Source organism: Oncorhynchus mykiss, chromosome 27, assembly GCF_057628025.1.
Source record: "Oncorhynchus mykiss isolate SJ-2025 chromosome 27, ASM5762802v1, whole genome shotgun sequence".
Lineage (NCBI taxonomy): Eukaryota > Metazoa > Chordata > Actinopteri > Salmoniformes > Salmonidae > Oncorhynchus > Oncorhynchus mykiss.
In genome coordinates this window covers 37,647,558-37,668,878 of record NC_143048.1, presented here as the reverse complement: position 1 = coordinate 37,668,878, position 21,321 = coordinate 37,647,558, and the positions used below count along the sequence as shown (strand labels likewise).

The following is a 21,321-nucleotide window of genomic DNA, read 5'->3' as shown; positions in this document are numbered from 1 at the left end:
CCATGCTCAATGCCAAGCGTCGGCTGGACGATTCTGGGTTTGGCAGATGCCAGGAAAATGCTGCCCCAATGCATAGTGCCAACTGCAAAGTTTGGTGGATGAGGAATCACGGTCTGGTGCTGTTTTTCATGGTTCGGGCTTGGACCCTTAGTTCCAATGAAGGGAAATCTTAACGCTACAGCATACAATTACATTCTAGACAATTCTGTGCTTCCAACTTTGTGGCAACAGTTTGGGGGAGGCCCTTTCCTGTTTCAGCATAACAATTCCGCTGTGCAAAAAGCAAGGTCCATACAGAAATGGTTTGTTGAGATCATTGTGGAAAACTTGACTGGCCTGCACAGAGCCCTGACCTCAACCCCGTCGAACACCTTTGGGATGAATTGGAACACCGACTGCGAGCCAGGCCTATGATCCCAACATCAGTGCCAGTACACTCACCAATGCTCTTGTGGCTGAATGGAAGCAAGTTCCCCCAGCAATGTTCTAAAATCTGGTGGAAAGCCTTCCCAGAAGAGTGAATACTGTTATAGCAGCAAAGTGGGGACCAACTCCATATTAATGCCCATTATTTTGGAATGAGATGTTCGACGAGTAGGTGTCCACATACACTACATGACCAAAAGTATCTCCCGGGAGAAAGCATCCGAGCAAATGAGCATTGTTGCCGCCCGTAGCATTGAATGCAAGGGAAGCCAGCGAGCATTTGGCCTCCCTTGATAAAAAAGTATATAAAATTAGCCAATCAACGTTGAGGTAAATTTAGCGAGCTCAACCCAGCTTGGATTTTGGCGTCACTCCTATCAAATCCCATTGAGAGCATACATCATTGACAGAAAAACTTGAATTGTTGCATCTTGCCCCTTTCCTAAGTTAGCCATGGATGGAATTAGGGATTTGGACTTGTGGTTTTACTTCATTCTCGTTACTAGCCAATGATAATAAGGGCAATTCTGATCCAACTATTAATTCATACATTGTTGTGCCCCTGGCCAGTGAGGATGGAAGTACAATATGTAGCTAGATGTAGAAGGCTCATGTTAACTAGCTAACGTTGCCCATGAATGGGAGTTTGGCTAGCGAGCAAGAATTTTAGCCAGGTAACCTAGGACAACAAAAAATGAAAGTTCTCTATGACAGTGTGACCATTTTGTCAACATGAAAGAGAGGAGGATGACGTTTCTCTACAAGTAGGGTGAGTCAACATGTTTTTCTACTTGCACGAACACACACACACACACACACACACAGAAATCAGAACCATGGACAGCCATGTCATATTTAGCTTATATTGATGGGACTAAATAGTTTTTGGTATCTTTTAGTTGTCACTGTATTAGTCTAGACAGAGGTTATGTTGATGATAATGAAATGTTGAAGTGTAAATGATGCTGGAATAGTGGAGGCAGCACCTGTTTTCTTTGAGACTTGCTGTTACTCTCTGTGCTTCTATATCAATAGTTATTTAGTGGTCTGAAAATGTTGGAAACATTAACTTACTTGACCATGTTGTAGGTCACTAACTGTCTGTTACTGTACATGCAATATGCTTTGTGGACTTCACTGGGTGTGGTTGAATTGTCTCCTCTTATTGTCTCTGCCTTTAGGCCTATATATCACGGTCGCAAGGCATATGAATTAACAGGTTATAGAGAAAACAACGCAATTATCACAACACATATGATGTAATATGGCTTTTTTGGGGGGGCTTGACTTCCACAGTGATTTTTACCAATAAGTGCTCTCATCTTATTAAACTCAGGCATTTAGAATACAATATTAAACATGATAGTCAGTTCTTTCCAGTCAGTTTCCAACCAGGAGAACACCTATATCTCCTAAGTGTTCCGATTCTAAACACTAGTGTTAATTTACCCATTGTCCTGTTTAGAATGCATTTAGACGATAGAAATGTGTGACTTTCTACGCCTTTTCTTCAGATCAGTACTAGGAATGTCTGCCACCTGACCTACATTTCAGCACAACTGAACAGTGTTGAGTTCATTTCTGTGGGAGGGGCCTCATTATCATATTTCCCAGCATGCTTTGTTGCAGTTTTTTTTTTTTTAGAATAGTTTGTATTAATATCTATGTTGCCCCATGCACATTGATTGATGAATTGATCTTATACTATACAAAGATAAATAACTTACATTTTTCTAAACTAATCCAATCTCTATGGGTTTGGTCTTATTGTAACCGTTGTTTTTGTTGTTGTTTCTTAAATCCTTCACCTCAGAGTGGTGAGGAGGATAAGGAGCTCAGTGGACCCTTTGTGTCCGGAAGTCATTTAGCCATTCATTGTAGCCATTGGTGCTCTGTAGTTGCTATGTTCACAAGTTTTCTCGTGTCAATTAACTTGTGACATTCCTGGATTACTCATTATTCCAATAAAGTCAGATTTAATCAACAAATAGTATAGTCAGTTTAAAAAAGGTTAAGGGTACAAGACTGAGTACATTTCTGGCTGTGTTGGCAAAACCACTGCATATCCCATTGAGCCTAACGGGGAGAGGCTGCCCGTTATCACAGTTCTAAGACCAGTCAGAAACGTCCAGCTAACCCTATGCCAATGACGCCGGTGGATCTCAAAACTGAACTTGGATCCGCTATGATATCTTTTGCCACGGTTGTCTTAATAATTTTCAAGTTTCTTTCCAGTGAATTCCTTAGTTACATGATTGTATAACTAGCAACAGAGTTTTCTTCCCCATTGCCAAACTTCATAAATACTGCACCCTCAACTTCAAAACTAGCATAGTTCAGTTAGCCAGCTAGTTCATGGAAAACCGGGGAAAACAAGCTTGGGACCAGATATAGCTGGGTGCATATGCACACCAGGCTAATTCAGGACACAGATTGTAGTTTTTATGCCCTGATATCAGGAGCTGGCTGCAAAAAGTATGATTAAACAATTAAAAGACTGAAACGAATACATCAGGTGACAAATATTTAAGGAGAGCGAATCGATATCCAATCCCGAAATCAGATGTAACTGTCAATAGTTAAAGAAAGCTTAAAACAATGTTTGAGTGAACAGAAAATACAGGAAATGAATGGTGAAGTCGGTTCCTGACATAGAAGACACCTCCTCCTCACCACTCCATAGCAATCTTTCTGAGCGCGGGTTGTGGGTGATAAAATATTTTAATTCTTGGATATCATCCATCTGATTGGATTCCGATGGGAATTACTAATCACTTCACAAACCGGCATATTGTGACATGCAGGTCTGATGTGGCCCATGAGCCAGGATTTTCAGATGACAACGTTGAGGATAACTAGGCCATAAGTAAAGGCCTTGTGACATGTCTAATATGTGGTTATAACGGGTTTACTTTTAAATGAAATACATTCCCTTTGGCAGTCACTTTCAGAACGCTTCAGGAAAATAAATTATTGAATGCAACAAACATGTCTCTGTCACTAACAAACACAGTCATGGGTGGGTATCTCTCTCATTCACTCAAAAGCCATGCTGGGAAATATGGAAATATTTTTTTTCAACCTACAGTGTTAAAACAACCCCCCCAGTGTTGTGTTTAAAACCTAAACACATTGTGCTGAATAAACATGTTCATGTGTTTAAAAAGTGTTCCAGTGAATAGACATGTTCTGGTTTTGACAATCTAAACACTATGACTAGTTTTCATTTAAATTCCATGTGTTCAGATCCTAAACACTTGGTTTTACAGTGTGATGCGTTGCTTTACATAATTTGTCTCTCTGAGTAAAGGCTGCATCACATCCAGGTCGTGATTGGGAGTCCCATAGGGCAGCGCACAATTGGCCCAGCGTGGTCCGGGTTTGGCCCAGGTAGGCCTTCATTGTAAATAATTATTTGTTCTTAACTGACTTGCCTAGTTAAGTAAAGGTTACATTTTTTTTTTATTACAAAATTAAAGGCATGTTAGCTGCCAAGTGGGTGCGCTCGTGCTTCAACCCCATGTCTAGTGACATTAATGATTATGTGCCTTTAGCCTAAATTTTAAAGACCAAAGTTTTCATTACTGAATTTGAATTCATCCAATCTCCTTATTGTGTATATAGCCTATGAAAGGACATTTCTGTCAGTAAATTGATGACTCCAAATTGACAGATGGCAATGGACAAAAAGTCCATAGGTCCTGCATAGGCCTAAACCATTAGACTATACAGTATATATAGATTAGGCTACAGCTGATGTCTGATTTTAAACTCCCTAAAAAGTTCCATTATTGGTGACATTGCTGAACTGCTCCTCGCAACAGTAGTCAGGGTCCTGTGGGCCGTCTATTGTGTGGTGGTCCAGTCTCTCGGGTTCAAAGGTGAGTTTGCTGTTAAAGTTAAAACTGTTTCCAAAGTTAAATGTCCGTCGCTTGTTTCCCATTGCGGCGCAAAAGAACAGCGACCTTCACTCGAGAGTTTAAACGTTAAAACTTTATCCCTTCAAAGAGCCAAAGCGGCCTCGCGGCGTGTTTGTCTCAGGACCCGTTAATCCGGGCTAATACCCTCGAGCCGGGGGCCTGAGTGGGCGCACGAGGTTTAAATTTGGACTTTTAAATTCATGGGCGATTTAACGGAAACTGTAACGGTGGCCTTTCGCATTCATGACGTCTGAGTCAACAGAGGCGGCAACAATAGCCACAAGAGGTTCTTCACGACCCTGGAGTGACAGGGAGAGGGATCAGAGTCAGGGAATATTCTAATGCTTTCCCCAAATTGCCACATTCCTACTCCCAAATGTGTCTTAACTTCTCATAGGCCTAGATTCCCTGCTGAAGCACATGGGTCTTGTAGGCTAGATAATTCATATTTGGTAGTCCCATGTAAACTAATAAATCTGTATTTTTGACTCGCAATCAAACATTACTTATTTGAACGAAAATGGGGCAGGTCTCCCACAGGCTAATTTAACTCCCGTTGGTTTTGGTTTCGCTTTCCCCATCCCTCTGATGGTAATCGTTTCCGATGGTCCTCCGATTAGAGCGGGGGTTGTCTCCTGGCCGGTACGGTGGACGGGGCGGTAAGACCGATAGCCGGTGAATGCAGATTGGGCTAATGAAGCGGGTGGGTGAGAGGGTAGAGGGAAGATTGATGAGACTGGGGGATACTGGTGCCGCTGTGATGGATAGATGGGGAGAAGGGAGATGGATGGAGCGATGGAGAAAGGGGAGACTGAGGGGAGAATTAGGGATCAGTAAAGGATGGGATGGATATGTACCGGGTTCAGAGAAAGGCCGTGCGGGGGGCCGAGACGGTATCTGTCCCGGGGCATGCGGTGGTGGTATGGAACGCGCAGGGGTGTCAATCAAAAGAGAGTCTAACCGATCCATCACAAGAGCAGAATCCCGACCAGTCCCAAAGAGGGTGATTAGAACCTCGTGATGAAGCTGTAATGTCTTCTATCTGGTCTATCATGGAGTCATGGTAGCCTAACCAATATGGCTATTTTCAGTTCTGTTGTTGAAGCCATACTTATTACAGGCGATAGGCCCTAATGAATTATTTCGATAGCTATTTGATATAGACCTAGACATTTCCTTTTTTTTTTTCATTAATTACCAGGCAAATTAACGGCCAAATAGCCAATTGGTAAATTTGTAATTTAGTGTCGTCAACTCTTTTTTTCTGAATCTAATATATTAGAATAGAGTATTGTTCATTGTGTGATTTTTGTATTTATTTGGCTTCACTCTTATATGGACACCATTAAAATGATAAATAATCAAGAGCATTTTACTTCAATATCAGGAATTTCAGGTTATACAGATAGATCATGAGCATGGCTGTTGTCAGGGGATTTGGTGCTGAAACGCGGAGGCTACCAAACCCATTTTCAGCACCATGGAAAAACACAAGCAGAAGAACTAAGCCTGCTCCAATTAACTATAAGGTCAATGATTCATATTTTTATTGCAGAGTTGGTATCGAATGTAAGCCATTGTAAGTATTATAAGTATAACCCACTGATGCATTGCACATATCCCATATTCCGAGACAATTGTTGAAGGAAAATTCGTTGGCTACTTTTAGTCAGTGCATGTAGTCTAGCCTATACATGCAATTATATTTATATTACCTCTGTTTGAATTGAAGTGTATAGGCCTACATCTGTCAGGATACCGTTTGGTGTAGGCTATTTAGAGTTGTCTATAATGGTCATTTATAATGATTATATGATTGTTGAAGGATAGATCTATAAGTTATGAAGAATGGGCTGTAAATGAACCTGTAAAATTGTCTATGTTTTATCAAATTGAATGAAGTAGGCTATACTCTTAGGAAAAAAAAGGTTCTAGATAGAACCAAAAAGGGTTCTATGCTTGCTTCATATATGGCACCCTTAAAGTGTAGGGTTCTTTGATCAGAACCAAGGGGTTACATTTCATTGAACCAAAATTGGTTCCATATAGAACCCTTGGCTTTAATATAGGGTTTTTTATGGAACCAATTTCGGTTCTATATAGAACCTTTAGGGGTGCCATATATGAAGCAAGTAGAGAACCCTTTTTGTCACCATCCATAACCTAATGTTTTCTAAGAGTGTTGCCAATAAATGTAAATACGTTTAAAACCATTTTGATTTCATGGACTGCAATCCTTGCATCCATCGTATGAATTGGAGAGGTTATTTCACTAGCTCCATCCAAGTCTAGCGCAATCAGGAGGCCTGAGTGTGAGAACCGAACGGCCAGTGGTCTGCCACATTCACCTGCTTTATTTTAACCTTCATTTAGAGCATTTTATTGAACCAGACACGGTGCTGAAACGGCCCATGAAACAGCAGGTAGAACACTATAGTGTGGACGGGCGGCTGCCATGCACTTGTTGTTGTAAAAACTCAGATGAAAGTGTGTGTCGCTTTAACACGTTTTGTATTTATGTATAGGCCTATTTCCTTTCCTCTGTGAAGGCATTAGGCCTGTAACGTGAGTGCATCGTATACATTTTGGGGATAGAGCTAGTGCGTGCATATGATTTACAAGGTGATGGATGAGGGACGGTGGCACGATGGGGTACCGTCCGCGCACCAGCCATTCAATCCCGAATTACCTAAATGCACCGTGACGCCCCGCTCGAGGCGGCCCGTGTCTAACCGGGTTAGAGTCAGAGCATGCGACAGTTCTATGACTAGTGGTGCCAGGTCGGTGGTGGAAAAGAGGAGAGGGGGGGGGGGGGGGGGGGAGTACATGGGCCCCGGTTATGATTCTGGGTCCGGCTCGCCCCAAGGGCAGCAAAACCCTTTGTTGAGCTCGTGGAATAGGAGAGCAAATCGAATCATTGGAACCTGGGCACCCAAAATACCTGCAAAATGACAGACACATAGAATACAGATCAAACCGAAATTATGCTTCAGAAAATATCACACACCAGTTAGGCATATGTGAAAATATGTATCGGACATTTTGTTTAGATAATTCGTTAAATAGTTGATTAACTGGAGTAAACTGATTAAGCTGAAACAGCACGAGGTGGCATACAGTGTTGAAACAACAACTTGTTATATTACATTGAAGTTGACAATATTTTTTTAATGGAAAGTTAGTGGTAGCCTTTTAGAGAAGCTTAACGTAACAACACCGGTATTGAGAGGATATGGATATATGTTGAAGGGAAAGTGAGTAAGCTATTAGCCTTGATTGAAATGTAGGCATATTTGTATTTTTTTATTTAACCTGCAAGTTATGAGCCTGTAGGTTTACAATAACCACCCGAGCAAGAAATCAAAACACAGCAACAAAACCAGTCCCATGTACAACACAAAACAAGTCAACGTGTGCCCATAGGCCTTTAGGTCTATCGACATGCATAATATACACATTCATTGAGACAACGGGGAGATGAAACATACAAGAGATTAAACATGAGTTCACGAGTCCATGAAAATGACCATGATTAAAGGGGAATGGAAATACTAGGATTTAGAACTCCAGCTAACTGTAACTGTAACTGTAAATCGCCATATTGGATTCACTTCCTAAAGTGTTTCCATTCTCCTTTAAGCTTTGAAAAGCAGAGACAGAAACGAAAATGAACTGATGACTATTGTGACTCCATGTTATTATTATAATATAGCCAGATATTTATTGTATTGTATATTATTTTATAGGCCTACAAGATTGCGTTGTTGTTGTTTTATAATTAAGCATTAAGGCCCAAGGGTGTGTGGTATTTGTCCATTATACCACGGCTAAGGGCTGTTCTTATGCATGAGGCAGACACAGCCCTTAGCCGTGGTATATTGACCATATATCGCAAACCCCCGAGGTGCCTTATCGCTACTGGTTACCAATATAATTAGAGCAGTTAAAATAAATGTTTTGTCATACCCGTGGAATACGGTCTGATATACCACGGCTTTCAGCCAATCGGCATTAAAACCACACAGTTTATAATGTATAATTGATATCGTTGATAAATATGAACGACCATTCTCTCCCGGTGCTCCCCGTCCTTCTAACGCAAGACAACTCCCTGCATGGGAACGGGGCTTGACCGCGCGCCCTGGCTGGCTCCACCGTGTGCCATGCGTTCAGACAACATACATTTTCTAGAAATGTACCGACGTTATTGATGTTGTTGGAGACTTATTGTGCGCGGAGAAACCCCAGTCCTGACACAACAAGATGCGATTCAATGGGATGTAAACATGGCAGGGCGGTGTGTTGTAATGGCATTAGACAGGCCACTGGTCAAGCGGTGATAATACGAGAAGAGCCCTCTGTGTCTATCGAGAGCCGCTCTTTTACATATAAAACCGTATTATATTATTACACACACACACACAAACACATACTCACACAGGGCCAGTGGCCACACACCCATAATCAATTTCGCACGCGTGTAAAACGGTTAATTTAACGACACAAGCTCCAAGGGGTTGTATGATATATATAGGCTATTTTCCTCTAACGAAAAACCTCTTCATTTCATAAACTGTTGAATTACAGACCTAGAGAAAGCAGAGAGGATAATCGAGGTTATGTATGCATCTGATAATTAATGTATTTAATAAAGTTTAATCGATTTAGTGCTCACTTCCATTTCAGCCCGGATTGTGAGGAGATGCTGACATTGTGCTATAACCACGGTTGGCATTATACGCTTATGACCCAAGAGGCGCGTACCAACCAGTGTGTTTCATATCACGTTGGATGCCACTGAACAATAACTTTAAACCAATTTATGGGGAGTCAATGCGTTTATGAAATCTTTCCATGGGAGCCACAGATTGAAACGCGTTTAGTTTGGTTCTATAGTCAGACATTCTGAGATGACACACAAGCCCCATACATAGGCTATCACTCTTACACTGAGAGAAAGGCGACATCTCGAACAACATCAAATAAAATATTTAATTCCAGAAATCAGAATCATATCAGGAGTTTTTCTTGCATAAAGACGTCTGGCTGAGGGGGTTAACTTCGCGCGCATTAGTAATGCATGAGTAGTGGGAGGGGGCTGGCCGTGCGCGATGCCCCCCAATAGACTCTCGAGACATTGTCATGGAAAGAGACCACCGCCTCGCTATTGTCTCGCGGACTGCCAAGTTTATTATAAACACTGCGCGAGCTGGCCGGTGCGCTGTCATACGGAGCGCAAAGCGAGGTGGTCAGGCAGGGATCGAGAGAGAAGCTGATGTGGATGGAAGAGGAAGCTACTGATACTGAGAGAGAAAAGAAAGAAAGATATTTCAGGAATATTGCTGTCAAGGAAGAGAGAACCACATGAAGAAATAAATATATAGTCAAAGAACACCCTGCTTTGACTGAAAACAAGAAAACCAAATTGGAGAGAGGGGCTGCTAACTCGGGGATCTTAACCTGGTCCTTGGAGAAATTAGAAAAACTGTTACTCATTCTGTGGTGTTTTTCCAGCTTCAACGTTTTAATTCCTCTCGAATCCTGAGAAGTACATTTCATCAAGCGCTCTCCCAGAGTTGTCGTTCTCGCGTCTCCATGTATAAAATGGATTACTCCTACCTGAACTCATATGACTCGTGCATGGCGGCCATGGAGGCATCGGCCTACGCGGACTTCAGCTCCTGCAGCCAGGCCAGCTCGTTCCAGTACAACCCGATCCGGACCGGGTTCGGTGCCAACCCGGGCTGCGCGCCCCTCAGCACCGCGAACTGCACACTGGGGTCCCTGCGCGAGCACCAGCCCACACCCTATTCCACAGGTAAGAGCACGCAGAGGGCATGGGCGGGAAATCAGGCATGCAGATGAAACACTACAGTGTTTCATCTCCAGCTGCAAATGTCTGGGGATGTTGACTATACTTAAAGCGTCTGGTTTTTATTTAAAATACGTGCGTAAAATGTATTTTTTAAAATTTGATTATGCCAACTAGGCTAATCGAAGAAGGTAAGACATTTGATTTGATTACTGAAAACCAAATCAATCGAAATTATAGATATTCTGTTTCATATTCTCATACCTGTTAATTTTATGTTCGTTGGCATGGGGTAATTCCATCAGTGTAAAATTCGTTAGAGGACAAATATATCTGTATTATCAAATAATAACATGTGTAATTTGTTTATTCAATTAAATGTATTTTATCCATAATTGTATATTTGTACATTTCGTTATGTTGTCATGATTTGACTGCGCAATTCAAATGTTTGTTTTTTGCTACATTGCCATACATTTCCATTTTTATGATTTATGTCATTATGTTTGAACATGCAAATATATTGATTTATTAAACATTTTGCAGGATGAAATCTCTTGAGATGCACCATCTCGTTTTCAAGTGTCCAAAAAAAAAAAAAAACGAAACAAACAAACAATAGCCTACTTAGTAACAATAATAATATGTCAACTACTGTCTTATAATAACAATTCAATATTTATAATAAACCAAAACGTAAATTAACAGCATAAAAAGTTGTTTTGCAACTACTAATAGTCCTACAACTAATAAAAACGTCCTTTTTGTCAACAAATGGTTGAATAGTGCAGGCTATGCCATCTTATTCGAAAAGCGTACACCTGCTGCTGCTCCTAAAACGTGATTATTTCACAGTTTATATCCAGACCAAGCGAATTACCACACACTTTTTGGATGAGCTAATATTTTTTTTAAATGCTTTAATTGCAGCTCCAATGAAGGCACATGAAGGCTCTCGCTCGCACATGAAGGCTCTCGCTCGCTCTCTCTCTGGGAAACAAAAACAATGATTTATTCCAGAATATCTGTCTCTAATGAAAAGTATTAAACTATTAATTTGAATACTTTTAAAATCAATTTGAATGAAACTGGTTGGTGGTAAGTCTATCACAACATTTTATGTGATGCCCTTGTTGATAGCCTATCACATTCTGTTATTCCATGTTTAGCTTAGGCAAATTTGATCAAATGACAAATTATTTAGGTTAGTTCATGGTATAATTACAACTAGGTAACTGCATAAATATAATCAGATATTTTTTTATTATTTTATTTCCCTATCATTGCCATAGACTAAAGCAAAAGAGAAACATCAATAAAACGAATTCAGAATAATAAATGATATCAATATGGGAACCACGATATTCATCTATCCTACTTGTAGGTTAAATACCCTTAGTTGGATTGATCAAGTACATTAAAAACTTTTATTCTCCCGGGGAAAAAATCGTCAAGCTATAGCCTATAACCTACCAGATCAGACAAAATCAACTCCAAAACATAGTCTATCGAAAAACGCCTAAAATAAAATAAATACAGAGTTTAGGATTTACAACATATCTATTTTGTTCTGATACCATACTTAATTTAAATAATGAATTGGTTTTTATTGTGATTGGTTGACTCCGCAGTTCCATATAAGTTCTTCTCGGACCCTTCTGGTTTGAACGAGAAGCGGAAACAGCGGCGCATAAGGACCACCTTCACGAGCTCACAGCTGAAGGAGCTGGAGCGCGTGTTCGCAGAGACCCACTATCCCGACATCTACACGCGCGAGGAGCTTGCACTCAAGATCGACCTTACTGAGGCGCGAGTACAGGTGAGTCCAGTGGTCTGATGAAAAATACGAATTCACAATAGAATGAATTCACATTAGATTTTTTTTAAATCATAAATGTATGGGTCTACACCATCATGTATTTTTCTTAGAGATGCAACCAATTACTGTCAAAAGTATTGCAATCTACCAAATTGTAATCTATGCATCCTTCATGTGAGTTTTATTCTAGAGATAGTATGTATTTTTATGTGTAGTTCTTTTTTTTGCCGTTTTCCTCTGGTTGTATGTTTATAATTTTCAATGAGACTAAACTATATCGTCTGTCTGCATCAGGTGTGGTTCCAGAACCGGAGGGCTAAGTTCCGTAAGGTGGAGCGTGCGGCCAACTCTAAATCTGGTAACGGGACCGGGGGCCCAGGAGGGAACAATGGCTGTACCGGGGGTAAAAAGGGCGAGCCCAGATCTTCCTCGGATGACGACGAATCAAAAGAGTCCACCTGCAGTCCCACCCCTGACAGCACCGCCTCGCTGCCCGGCTCAGCCAATGGGAACATGGGTAGCCCCGCCAGCCTCAGCCCCAGCCCCGCCCCTGCTAACAGTGGCTACGCTAACACTTCCAGCTCCCCCGTTCTGCAGGGGCTCAAACCCCCTGTCTGGCCCAGCCTAGGCCCCGCCCACCCAGGAATGGCCCAAACCGCAGCCCAGGCTCCAGAGCTGCTGAAGGCGTGGCAGCCGGCAGACAGTATGACAGGGCCTTTCGCTGGCGTGCTCTCCTCCTTCCACCGGAAACCCAATGCTCTCAAGACTAACCTGTACTAGAGACAAGGAGCAGAGATCTCTAGTATAATTACTGTATATCTATACAGACTAACCTGTACTAGAGACAAGGAGCAGAGATCTCTAGTATAATTACTGTATATCTATACAGACTAACCTGTACTAGAGACAAGGAGCAGAGATCTCTAGTATAATTACTGTATATCTATACAGACTAACCTGTACTAGAGACAAGGAGCAGAGATCTCTAGTATAATTACTGTATATCTATACAGACTAACCTGTACTAGAGACAAGGAGCAGAGATCTCTAGTATAATTACTGTATATCTATACAGACTAACCTGTACTAGAGACAAGGAGCAGAGATCTCTAGTATAACTGCTGTATATCTATATTGTCCTTCCCCTTCTATCTACTGCCCCCCGGAGCGGGACTACCTTATTACCACCCAAACACTCCATGTGGCAGTTGTAGTTTGTGAATGTGTGAGTGTTTGTGTTGAAGTGTGTGTAACATGCATCTCGTATGGGGAGTGTGTGTGTGTGTGTTTATGTATGTGTGTGTATGTGTGTGTGTCAGTTGTCTGTATGTTCTCACTCCAACAAAGCTACACGTACTTCCCAACACACACACTATACACAGTACGAAAGGCCTTAGCAGACATTGTGGTGCACTTAGTAACACTAGCTCCTAGCCCCTGTACCCCCTGATTAGTAACACTAGCTCCTAGCCCCTGTACCCCCTGATTAGTAACACTAGCTCCTAGCCCCTGTACCCCCTGATTAGTAACACTAGCTCCTAGCCCCTGTACCCCCTGATTAGTAACACTAGCTCCTAGCCCCTGTACCCCCTGATTAGTATGTGAACATGGCAGGGTGAAGGTAAACAGTCAGTCTCCCTGGGGAGACTCAGGGGACAAAACCCAAACTGTTACCAGCAAGCACAACTTCCTTTATATCCCTGGCAGAGAGAGGGGACCCCCAAATCCCTCTGTACTGGAGAGGGGACCCACAAATCCAATTATCCCCCTGAAGGCCAGACCAGTCCCCCACTCACATCCTCACTACACCCAACGCCAATGTACCCCGACACAACTCCTACTGTCAGACAACCCCCCCGCCACCCCAATCCCTGTTTCCCTGGACAACCAGCTCAAACATCTCACATATACGTATTCCTTTACCCTTCACATAGCGACGCTCCCTCCCTGACTGACTGGCTGGCTGGCTGGCTGGCTGACTGGCTGGCTGGCTGGCTGGCTGACTGGCTGACTGGCTGACTGGCTGGCTGGCTGACTGGGGGAAGGTGGGGGCAGAGGTTTAAGATGTTTTGGGATTCAGGTCAGCATTGTTGTACTTCCTCTGACCTGAGCTTGAACACTAGTGGACCAGTGGTTGACCTTTATTATTCCATAAAACACGTCACTCTAATGGTCTGTGACACTACTCCCTGTGTCCCTCTCTCTCCCTCTCTCCCCGTGTCCCTCTCTCTCCCCGTGTCCCTCTCTCTCCCTCTCTCCCCCTCTCTCCCCGTGTCCCTCTCTCTCCCTCTCTCCCCGTCTCCCTCTCTCTCCCTATGTTACTAAAGAGACGGCACTCAAGACAGCTATACTGGAGAACAGTTATTTATTGATGAGAAAATAATGGAATAACAATAAACACGTTTTCGTGACCAAAAGCAGTGTCTTTTGAAATAGACAGATATCAAAATGTTGTAATTGAACATGATTTGTAAATAATAATATAAATATGAGTCCTAGTCTAGTGTTTTTTCCACATTGCTTTGAGGTTCATTACAGAGCATGTCTCAGCTCACTGCCCATCTTGTCTACATAAGGGCAAAGGGAAGGCTTATAGCAACTGTGTGAAGGGTTATAGAGGTTGTGTGAAGGGTTATAGCACTACTGTAATATTCTGTCAAATAAATCTAAAAGCATTGCTCAAACTAACGAGATGTGGTTTTGTGTGTCCTTGGCTTTGATATGCTAAGGGATCATATCACTCTTTCCTGCACTCACATTTCTTCCTCTTCTTTTCAAATAATCTCTCCCTTGGTCTCACTCTCTCTCACACACACAGAAAAGGGAGTCACAGTGGCCAGCTATTCTCAGCACCAATGAGGGAAAGTGTAAAATATACCCTATCCCAGTGTCAAAACCGAAGCTTCAGAAGTCAGTGATGGTGAAACCAGTCCTCATAGTCAGCTGGAGGAGAGACAGAACAAGATGTCATCACCATTGACAAGCCATTATTACATCACCATTGACAAGTCATTATTACGTCACCACTGACAAGTCATTATTACATCACTATTGACAAGTCATTATTACATCACCATTGACAAGTCATTATTACATCACTATTGACAAGTCATTATTACATCACCATTGACAAGTCATTATTACATCACCATTGACAAGTCATTATTACATCACCATTGACAAGTCATTATTACATCACTATTGACAAGTCATTATTACATCACTATTGACAAGCCATTATTACATCACCATTGACAAGTCATTATTACATCACCATTGACAAGTCATTATTACATCACCATTGACAAGTCATTATTACATCACCATTGACAAGTCATTATTACATCACTATTGACAAGTCATTATTACATCACTATTGATTGACAAGTCATTATTACATCACCATTGACAAGTCCTTATTACATCACCATTGATTGACAAGTCCTTATTACATCACCATTGATTGACAAGTCCTTATTACATCACCATTGAGAACTTCAGTTAGGTTAGTCCTGTTTTAATAACGTGCTGTATGATAGTGTATGATGTGTGTTATGGTAAACAATAAAGGCAATTTCTACTTCCTGTCTATTTGAATCATATTATTCTTCCTTGTCCTCTCGTAGGTTTTTCCATCAGAAACACATAAAACCTTCAAATGTAGTCAGTTATACTGCCAAGAGAAAAACAGCATTGACGGGTTAAATATTAGCTTAACAAGAAATCAATGGTTACACGGTTACATCCAGAAAAAGACTGGAGCTCGAAACACTGACAATCTTTTCAGATTGTATAGAGTATAGGAGAAAGTACTGTAGGATAATGCCCTAGGGAATGGGTCTAGGAGAAAGTACTGTAGGATAGTGCGCTAGGGAATGGGTCTAGGAGAAAGTACTGTAGGATAATGCACTAGGGAATGGGTCTAGGAGAAAGTACTGTAGGATAATGCCCTAGGGAATGGGTATAGGAGAAAGCACTGTAGGATAATGCGCTAGGGAATGGGTATAGGAGAAAGTACTGTAGGATAATGCCCTAGGGAAGGGGTATAGGAGAAAGCACTGTAGGATAATGCGCTAGGGAATGGGTATAGGAGAAAGCACTGTAGGATAATGTGCCAGGGAATGGGTATAGGAGAAAGTACTGTAGGATAATGCGCTAGGGAATGGGTATAGGAGAAAGCACTGTAGGATATTGCGCTAGGGAATGGGTATAGGAGAATGTACTGTAGGATAATGCGCTAGGGAATGGGTATAGGAGAAAGTACTGTAGGATAATGCTCTAGGGAATGGGTATAGGAGAAAGCACTGTAGGATAATGCCCTAGGGAATGGGTATAGGAGAAAGCACTGTAGGATAATTCCCTAGGGAATGGGTATAGGAGAAAGCACTGTACGATAATTCCCTAGGGAATGGAAAGGGGTATAGGAGAAAACACTGTAGGATAATACCCTAGGGAATGGGAAGGGGTATAGGAGAAAGTACTGTAGGATAATGTCCTAGGGAATGGAAAGGGATATAGGAGAAAGTACTGTAGGATAATTCCCTAGGGAATGGAAAGGGATATAGGAGAAAGTACTGTAGGATAATGCCCTAGGGAATGGAAAGAGGTATAGGAGAAAACACTGTAGGATAATGCCCTAGGGAATGGAAAGGGGTATAGGAGAAAGTACTGTAGGATAATGCCCTAGGGAATGGAAAGGGATATAGGAGAAAGTACTGTAGGATAATGCCCTAGGGAATGGGAAGGGGAGAAAGAACTGTAGGATAATGCGCTAGGGATTGGGAAGGGAAGAAAGCACTGTAGGATAATGCGCTAGGGAATGCGAAGGGGAGAAAGCACTGTAGGATAATGCCCTAGGGAATGGGAAGGGGAGAAAGCACTGTAGGATAATGCCCTAGGGAATGGGAAGGGGTATAGGAGAAAGTACTGTAGGATAATGCCCTAGGGAATGGGAAGGGGTATAGGAGAAAGTAGTGTAGGATAATGTCCTAGGGAATGGGAAGGGGTATAGGAGAAAGCATTTAAAAGCAAATACTTTTACTCAAGTAGTATTTTACTGTGTGACTTTCACTTTTACCATTTTCTTTTTCTTTAACCTTCATTTAACCAGGCAAGTCAGTTAAGAACAAATTCTTATTTACAATGACGGCCTTCCCCGGCCAAACCCTAATCCAGACGACACTGGGCCTTCCCTGGCCAAACCCTAATCCAGACGACACTGGACCTTCCCCGGCCAAACCCAAATCCAGACGACACTGGGCCTTCCCCGGCCAAACCCTAATCCAGACCACACTGGGCCTTCCCCTGCCAAACCCTAATCCAGACGACACTGGGCCTTCCCCGGCCAAACCCTAATCCAGACCACACTGGGCCTTCCCCTGCCAAACCCTAATCCAGACGACACTGGGCCTTCCCCGGCCAAACCCTAATCCAGACGACACTGGGCCTTCCCCGGCCAAACCCTAATCCAGACGACACTGGGCCTTCCCCGGCCAAACCCTAATCCAGACGACACTGGGCCTTCCCCGGCCAAACCCTAATCCAGACCACACTGGGCCCTCCCCGGCCAAACCCTAATCCAGACGACACTGGGCCTTCCCCTGTAAAACCCTAATCCAGACGACACTGGGCCCTCCCCTGTCAAACCCTAATCCAGACGACACTGGGCCCTCCCCGGCCAAACCCTAATCCAGACGACACTGGGCCTTCCCCGGCCAAACCCTAATCCAGACGACACTGGGCCCTCCCCGGCCAAACCCTAATCCAGACGACACTGGGCCTTCCCCGGCCAAACCCTAATCCAGACGACACTGGGCCTTCCCCGGCCAAACCCTAATCCAGACGACACTGGGCCCTCCCCGGCCAAACCCTAATCCAGACGACACTGGGCCTTCCCCGGCCAAACCCTAATCCAGACGACACTGGGCCCTCCCCGGCCAAACCCTAATCCAGACGACACTGGGCCTTACCCTGTAAAACCCTAATCCAGACGACACTGGGCCCTCCCCTGTCAAACCCTAATCCAGACGACACTGGGCCCTCCCCTGTCAAACCCTAATCCAGACGACACTGGGCCCTCCCCGGCCAAACCCTAATCCAGACGACACTGGGCCCTCCCCGGCCAAACCCTAATCCAGACGACACTGGGCCCTCCCCTGTCAAACCCTAATCCAGACGACACTGGGCCTTCCCCTGTCAAACCCTAATCCAGACGACACTGGGCCCTCCCCTGTCAAACCCTAATCCAGACGACACTGGGCCCTCCCCGGCCAAACCCTAATCCAGACGACACTGGGCCCTCCCCTGTCAAACCCTAATCCAGACGACACTGGGCCTTCCCCGGCCAAACCCTAATCCAGACCACACTGGGCCAATTGTGCGACGCACTATGGGACTCCCAATCATGGCCGGATGTGATACAGCTTGGAATCAAACCAGGGTCTGTAGTGATGCCTTTACTGAGATGCAGTGCCTTAGACCGCTGTGCCACTTTAGACTGCTGGAGCCATTTTCTATTAAGGTATCTTTACTTTTACTCAAGTAGGACAATTGGGTACTTTTCCCACTATTGATGTTAGTGCCACGGAATTCATTTAAAATATTGATGGGAGACTCTGTTATAGAGGAGTGTAAATGCTTTTTCTTAGGCTGGATCATGTTGTTGTATTGTATTGTTGTATGTTTTAATTCTGTAATGTATTGATTATTAATGCCTTCTTGGCCAGGTCTCCCTTGAAAAAGAGACTCTGTGTCTCAATAGGCTTTTCCTGGTTAAATAAAAATAAAAATGGGAGGGGGGTATAGAAGGCACTGTAGGATAAGGAGATGGAATGGGACTAGGGTATAGGAGATGGAATGGGACTAGGGTATAGGAGATGGAATGGGACTAGGGTATAGGAGATGGAATGGGACTAGGGTATAGGAGATGGAATGGGACTAGGGTATAGGAGATGGAATGGGACTAGGGTATAGGAGATGGAATGGGACTAGGGTATAGGAGATGGAATGGGACTAGGGTATAGGAGATGGAATGGGACTAGGGTATAGGAGATGGAATGGGAGAGGGGAGTAGAGGAGAGACAGGCCCTAGGGTATAGGAGATGGAATGGGACTAGGGTATAGGAGATGGAATGGGACTAGAGTATAGGAGATGGAATGGGACTAGGGTATAGGAGATGGAATGGGACTAGGGTATAGGAGATGGAATGGGACTAGGGTATAGGAGATGGAATGGGACTAGGGTATAGGAGATGGAATGGGAGAGGGGAGTAGAAGAGAGACAGGCCCTAGGGTATAGGAGATGGAATGGGACTAGGGTATAGGAGATGGAATGGGACTAGGGTATAGGAGATGGAATGGGACTAGGGTATAGGAGATGGAATGGGACTAGGGTATAGGAGATGAAATGGGACTAGGGTATAGGAGATGGAATGGGACTAGGGTATAGGAGATGGAATGGGACTAGGGTATAGGAGATGGAATGGGACTAGGGTATAGGAGATGGAATGGGAGAGGGGAGTAGAGGAGAGACAGGCCCTAGGGTATAGGAGATGGAATGGGACTAGGGTATAGGAGATGGTATGGGACTAGGGTATAGGAGATGGAATGGGACTAGGGTATAGGAGATGGAATGGGACTAGGGTATAGGAGATGGAATGGGAGAGGGGAGTAGAGGAGAGACAGGCCCTAGGGTATAGGAGATGGAATGGGACTAGGGTATAGGAGATGGAATGGGACTAGGGTATAGGAGATGGAATGGGACTAGGGTATAGGAGATGGAATGGGACTAGGGTATAGGAGATGGAATGGGACTAGGGTATAGGAGATGGAATGGGACTAGGGTATAGGAGATGGAATGGGACTAGGGTATAGGAGATGGAATGGGACTAGGGTATAGGAGATGGAATGGGAGAGGGGAGTAGAGGAGAGACAGGCCCTAGGGTATAGGAGATGGAATGGGACTAGGGTATAGGAGATGGAATGGGACTAGGGTATAGGAGATGGAATGGGACTAGGGTATAGGAGATGGAATGGGACTAGGGTATAGGAGATGGAATGGGACTAGGGTATAGGAGATGGAATGGGAGAGGGGAGTAGAGGAGAGACAGGCCCTAGGGTATAGGAGATGGAATGGGACTAGGGTATAGGAGATGGAATGGGACTAGGGTATAGGAGATGGAATGGGACTAGGGTATAGGAGATGGAATGGGACTAGGGTATAGGAGATGGAATGGGACTAGGGTATAGGAGATGGAATGGGACTAGGGTATAGGAGATGGAATGGGACTAGGGTATAGGAGATGGAATGGGACTAGGGTATAGGAGATGGAATGGGACTAGGGTATAGGAGATGGAATGGGAGAGGGGAGTAGAGGAGAGACAGGCCCTAGGGTATAGGAGATGGAATGGGACTAGGGTATAGAAGATGGAATGGGACTAGGGTATAGGAGATGGAATGGGACTAGGGTATAGGAGATGGAATGGGACTAGGGTATAGGAGATGGAATGGGACTAGGCTATAGGAGATGGAATGGGAGAGGGGAGTAGAGGAGAGACAGGCCCTAGGGTATAGGAGATGGAATGGGACTAGGGTATAGGAGATGGAATGGGACTAGGGTATAGGAGATGGAATGGGACTAGGGTATAGGAGATGGAATGGGACTAGGGTATAGGAGATGGAATGGGACTAGGGTATAGGAGATGGAATGGGAGAGGGGAGTAGAGGAGAGACAGGAGAAGGCACTGTAGGATAAGCAGGGTTGGGTAGGTTACTTTCTAAACTAGTTACCTGTCCAAAATTGTAATCAGAAATATAACTTTTGGACTACCCAAACTCAGTAACGTAATCTGATTACATTCAATTTATTTTAGAAGACAAAAATGTATGTTATTAATTGAACGACATCTATTGCAGGATAAATCACTGTTAAAGTTTACATAGCTGGACATATATGGATGTTACATTTTACTTTATGGGTTGGTTATGTAGGCTTCTTCTAACCCACCGCTTTCTACTACATATAAGATTAAATTATATCTTTACATTAAAAACCAAAGTCTATCAGAATTCCAGTCATTACAATACATGATATACCCTTTGACCTTCAAGAATAGGACTTGGAAATACAGAAGTATAGTTCAGCCAAACTGTTTTATCTGAGTATAACCCCAAAACGAAGTACTTATTAGCCAGCCCTACTGTGTTGTTTATGATTTTGTCGTTGAGGACTGATTGGGCTCATTGATTCTAATTGAAAAATAAATGCTTCGCTCATTGAATGGCGTGCTTTGAACACTACTGAAAATTGCTATTTACATGTGAAAAATGAATGCCATATGCTGCA

The 21,321-nt window shown here is 43.4% G+C and overlaps 1 protein-coding gene across 1 annotated transcript; it reads left to right on the top strand.

Moving 5' to 3' along the window:
- Nucleotides 1-9,248: 9,248 nt before the first annotated feature.
- On the top strand, nucleotides 9,249-14,661 carry LOC110507944 (paired mesoderm homeobox protein 2A). Its single transcript, XM_021588369.3, has 3 exons — nucleotides 9,249-10,164; nucleotides 11,790-11,977; nucleotides 12,272-14,661. The coding sequence occupies exons 1-3, from the start codon at nucleotides 9,942-9,944 to the stop codon at nucleotides 12,755-12,757; spliced, it is 897 nt and encodes a 298-aa protein (XP_021444044.1). The 5' UTR covers nucleotides 9,249-9,941; the 3' UTR covers nucleotides 12,758-14,661.
- Nucleotides 14,662-21,321: the final 6,660 nt, after the last annotated feature.

Bases quoted from the DNA above. Each gene is read 5' to 3' on its own strand.
- LOC110507944 (XM_021588369.3), top strand. From the start codon at position 9,942: ATGTATAAAATGGATTACTCCTACCTGAACTCATATGACTCGTGCATG. The intron at 10,165-11,789 runs GTAAGAGCACGC...TTGACTCCGCAG, and splicing joins GCCCACACCCTATTCCACAG to TTCCATATAAGTTCTTCTCG. The intron at 11,978-12,271 runs GTGAGTCCAGTG...TGTCTGCATCAG, and splicing joins TTACTGAGGCGCGAGTACAG to GTGTGGTTCCAGAACCGGAG.